This window comes from Adiantum capillus-veneris, chromosome 10 (genome assembly GCF_014529385.1).
Source record: "Adiantum capillus-veneris isolate H3 chromosome 10, ASM1452938v2, whole genome shotgun sequence".
NCBI lineage: Eukaryota > Viridiplantae > Streptophyta > Polypodiopsida > Polypodiales > Pteridaceae > Adiantum > Adiantum capillus-veneris.
Genome location: NC_140940.1, coordinates 103,788,510 through 103,798,752, shown reverse-complemented (window position 1 = coordinate 103,798,752; position 10,243 = coordinate 103,788,510). Strand labels below are relative to the sequence as shown.

The following is a 10,243-nucleotide window of genomic DNA, read 5'->3' as shown; positions in this document are numbered from 1 at the left end:
GGCCCCATTCCTTGAGTCATCACCCACTTGTCCATTGAATAATATTTCCAATGTCTTCTAGCCCTTCCACTTTGGCAAATATAATCATTCCATATCCTCGTAATTCAAAGGTGAGAACAAGTGTGTGTCCTCCTCCTCTTAAGTTTTCTTTGAATTATAGAGATGGCCCTTGAAGCCTTGTCCACTTCTCCTACAGTAAATTCCTCTTACATTAGGTATATAAAAATAAAATCCTACTAGTAGAAATATGAGAAAATTATGAAAAACATATAAAATATATTTATATTAAGAATTACATTATCTATAGGATCTATCTAGAGTATGAGATAGTAGAATGAAAGCACTGACGCTCCACTAGCGAGAAAGTAGAAATATGTTTGCACTATCTAATGTTTTTTGAACATCAACAGAGCTCACTGTGTGCTGCACAATACACAACTCACTCTTGCTAGCACTATCACCCCTATCATGTAAACCCAGGCACTATATCACATCTCGCGTCTGCCTATGTCCATCCTCCAAAGCTGAAACTATAGCACAAGAGCAAAGGTCAAGGGGCTCCTTTGCAAATTCAAGTGAAATACCATGCATCCTAATGTTGATGCGCCATGTTTTTGTGATTGTTGTCCTGGTTGCTGTCCAATCAAGATGCTCACTTGTGTTGCATGAAAACACAATCCTTTCCCAATCTTTTATGTATGGAATCCTTTTTCCAGTGCTATTGATAAGATACATATCACCATCTTCATCACTGACCGTGTGCAATGATGCTTGGATTCTTCCCCATCTTCTCAAGTCCAAGAGGCCCCATTTATCCATTGCTTTGAGAGAATCTATGGTCGGTCCTTGCCCTTTTTGTATGGAAGCAATCATAAAGCTGTATGCTTGTCTATCAAAGGCAAAATACCGATTATATATAAATGCAAAAGCATATATGCATGGTTCTTGAGCCATTTCAAACAAATCTTGCATTTCGTCGCTATCACTAGAGTCTCCCCCATCCATCTCCTTATCAGAGGTGCTATAAATTTGATACATATCAAGAGGACCTTGTAGCCCAAGCATCTCCATTGAAGACTCTATCCACTATGGCTGTTGCTCAACGGTTGGGAGTTCATTCAAACTCCAATGACAAGCCATCCCTTCCATTGTCGTCCTTATTCCCTGTCTTGCCCGGGTTTACAAAGGCTTTTCCACCTCTCCCCAACTATCCAATCATGAAACCATGGCAAGAAGATCCTTTGCCCTACTGATAGCCCACCATTTCTCCCATTTTTGCACTGCAATACCCTAACTTGCCCGTGTTTACACTGAAAGAGCTCAACTGTGGGTGGCTGTGGAGAGATGTCGGTTCTTCACGACGAATGCAGCTTGGAAACCCAGAGCAGGGACAAAGGCTCAGAAGTGGCGAGCTCTTTTAGAAGAGGAGGGGGAGAGGAGAGATGCATCGACACAAGGCCATGGCGAGCTGCAACATCACTTGCTCTACCTGCTTGTGCTCGTGCCATTCGGAAGAGGGGGAGAGAAGGCTTGCAAGAACCTGCAAGCGCCATTGCCAAGCAACATGGAGGTGTAGAGGTGCAGATGCAGCTTTGCCTAGCAATCTGAGGCTTGGCAATGACAGTCCCTTGAGGCTCTTCTTTCGCGTCCCTGTGGCGCATGCATGGAGAACCTTTGTAGTACCAAGGCGTAACTACCTCCGCATCCCCCAATCATGAATTTTTGAAATTGCATGATGTGGCACCCAACCCCGTCATTATCCCCCACTTCGTCCAACCCCGCCATCATCCCCCACTTCATCCACGGTGGCCTGTCTCGTCACTCTGCAACATCGCCACTCCGCAGCCCCCCGACACATCCATGTTTACGTCTTGCAGCGGGCAACCCCGCCCCCCGTGCCACCATGCGATTCGCCACACGTCCGACCGAGATACCCTTGCTGCCCGCACCCGACTTGTGCACCGTGGATGCCATCAAATTGGCTTGTCACTATCACCAAGGCAAATAGAGATGTAGACAAAAGTGTGCTTTACATTTGAAAGCACAAAAGGTTTTCAATGAGCCTCATGTTGGGATGCAGTCTGCAGATGTGCTGTCTTTGAATGCATTCGAAATCACGTGAACAGGAGCTTGGCGGGAACTGGAGAGAGAGAGAGAGAGAGAGAGAGAGTAGATGGGTCGTAGCGGCCTGGAGCTCGAGAAGGCCAGGCTTCTGAGCCTCGCCTCGGAGTTCGGATTTCAGACCGATACTGCCCATCAATGCCTTCAGCAGCTAGCCGAGCTCTACGGTATTCTCTTGTGCCCATCTCTGTGGTGGGAGACATTAGCAGTGTCTCTGCTTATGGTACTCTCGCTTGAATGTGCCAGTACTTACTTGTGGATGCATCAAGTCACAACAGGAGTGAGGCCGCTTGTGTTTATACTTAAAAACACACGAATTTGAGTTTAAGAATGGGTTCTACATCCGGGAATGGACACAGATTTACATGAGTGGATCTTTGCTAGCATAGCATTGTGTTGTGAGGGTACCATGTTCAGTAGTCAGTGGTAAAACGCTTGCTACTGGAGCTTTTGCTGTGTGCAATGTCCATCATCATAGCTTTTGTTCTCTGTAATGTCCACAGGTGATGATGGACAAGATTTTCTTACAGTGGAGCATTGTGGAGATGATTACTTAGCCAGACTCGCAGATGCCACCCAGGTTGACGAAGATTGGGACATACAAGCTCCAAACTCGGAAACAAATGCAAGTGAAGATTTGGATGTTGGTGGTGAGTGGCACAAAGGAAATGCTGAAGATTTTGAAGGAGAAGATGTAGAGGAAGAACCAGGAAATGAAGATGATGAAGATAAACCGACCACTGAAGTAGACACCTCTGATGAAGATTACACTGCCAACACAGATGTTTCATGCAGTAGAAAAATGCCATCCTATGTTCCGGATTCAAGTGATAGCGATGATGTTATGATCATTGAGAAACCCATTTCAACTAAATGTAGGGATCGTGATGTAGGCAATGCCACTCGAGAGGAGAAGAAGAATTTGAAATGTACTATGGACACACCAGTAAGCATTTTTCTGCACGCTATCTCAAGAACTAGGTCTCTTGAGTGCAACCTATTTGTTACTTTTGATGCTTCACTATCTAAAGCTAGCAATATCACATGGCTTCATGCAGAATAACAACAAAAGCTCCATCTCCTTTCTTTCCCAAAAGTCAGAAAGCATGGCAATGCCCAGCAGCCCATTGGGAGATGGATATGCATTTCATCAGTTGGAGTGCATGGATGACTTTGATTTGGCCAATCTTGTTATTTTTGGGCATCGGCAATTCCGCTCTCTTCAACGGAAGGCATGCGAGTCTACCATGGCAGGCAAGGACTGCTTCATTTTGATGCCAACAGGTGGTGGGAAGAGTTTATGCTATCAGGTAACTTTGTGTTTCAGAGCATTTGTATGAATAGCTGAGCCTGCATAATTTTAGTTTCTTATAACTGTAATATCATACCAGTACACTTACAAAAACTTAAAAGACCTTGACACAGCAAGAAAGACGCCCATGAGTAGACAGCGTTATGTTTATTGCAACTCTGCCAATAATGTCACGTACAGGTTAACTGACAAACTTAATGAGCAAAAACTAAATGACATTGCAGCTCCCTTCGGTGCTCTCTCCTGGAGTGACTGTTGTGGTTTCTCCATTGTTGTCTCTCATACAAGATCAAGTTCTGGCTCTTGTAGATAGGTTTGATATCCCTGCGACTTTCTTGAGCTCTCAGCAGAGCTCTTCTCAATCGTTTGCAGTCACACAAGAGCTCAGGTGAGGTGACATGTTTCACAGATCCAAGTTCAAGTTAGTTGTGCGCGCTTCAGTGATTTACCCCTAATGCATACAGAAAGTCAAGGCCTTCCTGCAAGCTGCTATATGTCACGCCAGAAAAACTTGCCGGAAGTTCATCCTTTCAGGCACTTTTAAAGAGTTTGCAGCAGAGGGTAAATCCTAACTTTCTTCACCATCTATGACATCTTATGAGGTCACAGGTGTTGCAGAAAAAATATTATTTCTTGTTTTGGTGAATAATCTAATGTGTTTGCTCTGCGCATTGACTTTACAGGCAAGTGGTTACTTGTGCAGGGACAATTGGCTCGGTTTGTGATAGACGAGGCCCACTGTGTGAGGTGATAATGAAGATGAGTGAGGGAGCTTTCATCAAGAATTTTTAGATTAAGCCTCTCTCCTTTTTGCAGTCAATGGGGTCACGACTTCCGTCCTGACTACAAAGGCCTAGGAGTGTTGAAGCAGCAATTTCCAAGTGTTCCTCTGATGGCGCTAACTGCAACTGCCACTCAACCTGTTAGGGAGGTACTTATTTGTAGATTATGATTCCATTTGCTGGAAGAAGGCTCTTACTTTTCTGAGGTCTTTTACATGAACTTAATCAGGAAATTCTTAAGATCCTTCGCATACCAAGAGCAGTTGTGCTAGAAGCTAGCTTTGATCGGCCCAACCTTACCTATGAAGTGGTGAACAAAGACAAGGATCCTTTTAAGCAGCTTGGCCAAGCAATCCAAGATAGACTCAAAGGCAAATGTGGGATTGTTTATTGTCTCTCCAAGAATGAATGCATGGATGTATGTGGCTACCTTACTGAGACTTTCCACATCAAGACTGTTTACTATCATGCTGGATTGTCGGGCCGGGAGAGAATGCTTGTGCAGAGGAAATGGCAGAGCGGGGAAGTACAAGTGGTGTGTGCGACGATTGCATTTGGAATGGGCATTGACAAGGCAGACGTGGTTAGTTTTTGCTACTGTAGCTGTGCTACAATGTTTGAATTCTGTGATTATGTTCCCTACTGTAGTAATTTGCGATTCTTGTGTCTGCTTGTAGCGATTTGTGATCCATAACTCCATGTCTAAGGCTGTTGAGAGCTACTACCAAGAGTCGGGTAGAGCTGGAAGAGATGGATTGCCATCAACGTGCATGATTCTCTATCAAAAGAAGGATTTCAGCCGTATTGTGTGCATGCTTCGCATGGGACAGGGAACTAGTAGTAGTCGCTTCAAATGGGGAATGGAACAGGCTCGCAAAATGCAGGCTTACTGTGCGGAGAAGGTAACAAAAGCCTAATGAATCGTACATAATCTTTTGAATTTGAAGGTTGCAAGGGCAAATAGTTGCATTTAAATTCGCTGCAATCTTGTATTCAGATTCGTTGCAGACGAGAGATGTTGCTGGATTATTTTGGTGAGAGGTTTGATAGCAGAAACTGTCAACTTGGTGCAAGCCCTTGTGACATTTGTAAGAACAAAGCAAAGGAAAACAAGTAGGTTAGAGATAGCCTGACCTTTTTGGCTACACAAGGATTTTGATCATATTTCAGTTGGCACTGGATTTTGAAGAGCAATAATCAAGTGCTATCTAAATGGCTTTGATTATTTACACACGAAAGGAGGATTGTAAACCATTTGGAAGCTTGGTTGTCATCAGCCATTAAGAAATGTATGGTGTTTTCCATATTTAGAGCTCCCTCAGTTCTGCTCCCAATTGTGCCGTAATAGAGAAGGGATTTTGCATGATTACATGCACACCTAGTCCAGTTGGACATTGTCAATGTGTAAGCAATGATAAGTGTTCAATATTAGAACTGTTTGCCAGGCATTGCCTATCAAACATGTGACTGAAATGTTGTATAATAGAGCTCTGCTCTTGTGCAATTAGCGGCAGATGTCCCGCTTGCGAGTGTCGAATGGGTAATGTGATTTACGTCTTTGCTTTCTTTGAATCATAGGAGTTTGGGTCCTTGCATTCATCAAACGATTGCAGAGACTTGAATCAATTTCCTTGGAATCTTGTGTGTTGTGTGCACACATTTTTGTTTTCCTGCGTGCTGCAACAAGCAAGAGGCATTTAATCTGTTTGGTTTCATCTCAGGATACTAGTCTCATCTATTTTTATTATCATATACTTGTGCTGGTTTGGGTTCCCTTTGTGAATAACCTTCCTTTCTGAATTTTCCTTTTCCAAGTCATCAAAATTCGAGCCTTTGCCTTCAGCGAAGAATTACAAAGGCTGGATCAATTTTCTTGCAATTTATGTTTGGTGTTGAATCTTTTGGCTCCCCTACTTATCCCCAAGTTCAAGCACTGAATAAAACTTGCCATGTAATAACTCTTACATGGCAAGTTTACCTTTCATTTTCTACTTATTAGTGAGACACCATGTGTTTATGGATAGGCCCATGCAAGCTCTCCTAGAGGCAGATGGCACAATGTTGACAGAAAAGGATTGGTCAATCACCTGGTCTACGGATAGCCAAGGTTCCAAGCGCAACCTATCTTAAGAACAGTGCAGCCCATGAATGAATAAACTTTTTGGCTAATCACCTAGCAATTAACCACAGAAGTGGGTACTAGATGGCTATGGGGTGCTACATGTCCTCTACATGTCCATGCACATTGAAACTTAACCAAATCCTATTAGCTATTCTATCAATACTATGGGTTTCATGAGACCCTTGAGTCCCAAGCACCATTGTTTCCTGTTTTGGAAAGTGTCTACCCAAAGAAAATTTTTGGAACTCTCAAGAGAATTGCATGCGAAGTGTGCTGATGATCATGAACTAGTCTTGCTTGGATGCCCTCAAGTTGTTGATCTTGTTTGATAAAATAATGTCAATTAAATGATGCCATCCTTGAGAGCAATGGAGAGTCTCATCTCAAAGCCATAACATTACTCATTGTTAATTATGAAAGTTATGTATATCAATGAATAAACTATGTACATGTCTTAGTTTGTAGAGAACCATAAAAAATAAATAATAAGACAGTATTAACCCATCAAAGTAAACAGTTGCTCAAGCTCAAAGCAAGCGGCAACTCTTTGATGTGGTGTGCTTCAAAGACAACAAAAAGAAAGGTTAGAATTGTGACTTTCTGTATGTCTTTATCATGAATCATGTCTTTCTGTATATTTTTGGAGCAACACTTCTATTAGCATATCATTCATTCCATGTGTAGAACCTTTGTATCTATGCTTTGCATTTATTGAGTTTGCTTCAATTCATATTGAGTCTTGTACATTAAAAGATAATATATTTTTTGATGTGTTGGAAGGACTTCCCTCCTTATGATTGAAGAACATGTGCATGGGAAGGGCAATGAGCTATGTGTCATCAAAGGAAGAAGTGAGCATTTGGGGAGGTTGTCCAATCGTATCATGTGAGTATGCGGCACTAGACATTGCTATGGCATGACTAGCACCAGCAACATCTTCATGTAGGAGAGGATCTCTTGAAACATGGATGAGGTCTTGTTCATCAACATCATGTGGATGGGTAAGGCAGAGGTAGAAGAGGAGGAGGAGGATAAGAGGCTCTTAACGTGCTATTGTGGAGGTCCTCCATGATTTGCTACATGTCAAGGACGCTTGGGTTTTTTAAAAACATAGTTTCACTTTAGGTTGGCATTTCTTTTCATTATGGACCTTGTGGGTGTACATTGTAAAAGCTTCAAGGGCGTCTTCATCAAAAGAGAACCACCAATCTATTCACCTACTTCATTGCCATGATGAAAGTGTCATTATAATAACCAACTATACAATCTTTGGTTTTCCTTGTCAAAGGTGTTTTCCAAATGACTTCTTACTGTGTCAAGACAAGGGTCCTAAAGACACGACCCCCAAGGGAAATTGGCATGCACATGGGCTATCCCTAGGCAAAGGCCTATACATAGCTTGGATTGAAAATCAATGGGCATTCTCTAGTTTGTTTGGTTCAGGCATATGGCTCTAACGGAGGTTTCAAGGGGGTCGTTGTAGATATGCCATCACAACAGCATCACATTGGTATCAGAGCTATCAAAGATTGGAATGCCATTTTTGTCGGCATCTACAACAATGACAATGCTCAATTGGTGCTTAGTTTTGAATTACATTCAAATTTTTATCAATTTATGGTTGATTGACGGATAATTTTGCTTAATTCTTATGCATGCAGGTTGATTTGGATTTGCATGGCTTTGGATTGAACCTAAACCCAACATGCAACTTAATTAAAGCTTATAAAGGTTTCATGGCTCACTTTGAACTTGCGTGCATGGCAATTGAGCCTCAATTGAACTTGCTCTCAAGTTGATCAAGAGGAGAAAGAACATGTAGAAAGAAGAGCCACAATATCAAAACATAGAAAAAAAGAATGTTTTTGCATGCAAAGGAGTCTCTCCATCGGAGAAACATGTTGTCACACATGTAACACAAGCCTTCACAAAAAGAGCCATGAATTAAGCTCTAATTGTTAGAATTGCATGACCTGAGACTCTTCACACCCATAGTGCACCAGAGTCTCCACACACACACACACACACACACACACACACACACACACACACACACACACACAGTCACCCTCTTAAGTAAAATAATGTGTAACTCATAAACCTTAAAAATTTCATGGTCCACTTTCTTCCAACTAGCTTGACATAAAACAAAGCCCACGACAGTATAAGAAGCATCATCATGTATATGAAACTTCTTCTTTCAATATTGGGATACTAAAATTGATGCATTCACAAATTTGGTTTGAAAATCCTCAAAAGTCTTCTAGCACTCCTCTGTCCACATATAAAGTGCCTTTGTTTCCAATAGATTAATCAAAGGACTAATGATGGAAAAACATTTAAAAAATTCTTCTATAGTAATTGCATGCTTCAAAAATCCACATAATTGGAAAATATTTTGAGGTGATGGAACTCCTTAATCTTACTAATCTTGTTGTTATCCATAGTAAGTCCATCTCTTGAAACGAAATATCTACGTAAGATACCTTTGGGAAATCCAAAGACACAAATTTTAGAATTTAATGAGATTCCCATTTCTATATTGTGCTAAAAGACCAATGCTAATTTATCGGCCATATTTGCCTCAATGCCTTGTATAGAGAAATCATCTAAAAAGATTTTCATCCACTTTCATAGAAACTCTTGATACATAGCAACCATTACTTTTTGAAACATAACAAGGACCCAAATGGAATAACTCTATATGCAAAAGTTTCCCATTTAGTTGTGAAGCTGTCTTTGGTTGATCTTTATGATGTATTTGAATTTGATTATACTGATCACTCCATCAAGAACTTGATCTATAAATGGTAAAGGAAAGTGATCCTTCTTTGTCCTTCCATTGACCTACATAGAAGTAAATTATCTTATTTTGCTTAGACATAACCATTATAAGAGACATCCAATCACTATAAGCCACATGATAGATGAACCCAACATCTAAGAGTTTCATAATCTCAACTTTAATTATCTATGCATATACTGGGTTGGTACGTTGTTGCCATTGGCAAATGGGCCTTGTGTTATGCTCAAGTTTAATATAATGTTAAAATAACTTAGTTCAACCTCTCATAGGTCTTTATAAGTCCAAGCAAAAGAATGTTGATATTTTCTCAATACATCTTGGAGTTGAAGCAATGTTGTTCCTTTTAATTGACTACCCAAGGCTAAAAAAATTTCCTTCAAACAGATCCATTCAACAAGCCCATCATCTTTGGTTGACACAAAAGGAGAATGTTGTCCTGGCATAGCGAGTATTAGAGGATGGTCTATTCTTGATATAATACCTTTTCTAGGAAGTCATGCTTATTTTCCATAGGTTCTTGGTCATCATCCTCATCTTAATTTACACACACCTTAATTATTCTTGGTGGTGAATAATATGGAATAATGGTAGTCATTGTATTATTATTGTCCCACTCATGAGTCTTACAAGATGGTGAGCAAGTTTTTCCGAGCAACAAAAGAAATGAGTGAGTCCTCTAATAAAGGTAGTTGTGAATTAGAGAGATTTCCAAAAGTGATGAGGGAAAAGAGATGGTCTTAGAGTATGACAAAGAAATAGAGACGATCCTCTGTCCACGTGTAAGTGGCTATCATCCCCCTCATCCACACATGGATCCACCTCGAACACTATGTGAAAAGGCACAAGCTCCAAAGTATCTTCGTGTCTATTTGTCTCTAGATCTTTAGTCACTAAACCCAAACCAAAGGTGTGTACTCTCACTCTCATCAACATGATTATCAGAATCATCAAAATCTTTGGTAACAGACACTGAACAAACTTGATCACTGTAGAGAGGATCATGAGTCGAGAAATACCTTCCCCATCTTTGGGAACCATGATCAGCTAGTGGACTACATAATTAAATGCCTTCATTGTTTGAGTATCTAATTTTTAGTGTA

At 41.0% G+C, this 10,243-nt stretch overlaps 1 protein-coding gene across 1 annotated transcript; it reads left to right on the top strand.

The window, feature by feature from the left end:
• The first annotated feature begins 2,052 nt into the window (after nucleotides 1-2,052).
• LOC147449386 (ATP-dependent DNA helicase Q-like 1) lies at nucleotides 2,053-5,752 on the top strand. Its single transcript, XM_086521820.1, has 10 exons — nucleotides 2,053-2,288; nucleotides 2,625-3,067; nucleotides 3,180-3,431; nucleotides 3,658-3,821; nucleotides 3,898-3,994; nucleotides 4,137-4,180; nucleotides 4,250-4,364; nucleotides 4,445-4,798; nucleotides 4,893-5,117; nucleotides 5,213-5,752. Exons 1-10 carry the CDS (start codon nucleotides 2,174-2,176, stop codon nucleotides 5,330-5,332), a joined length of 1,929 nt encoding a protein of 642 aa, XP_086377946.1. The 5' UTR covers nucleotides 2,053-2,173; the 3' UTR covers nucleotides 5,333-5,752.
• Nucleotides 5,753-10,243: the final 4,491 nt, after the last annotated feature.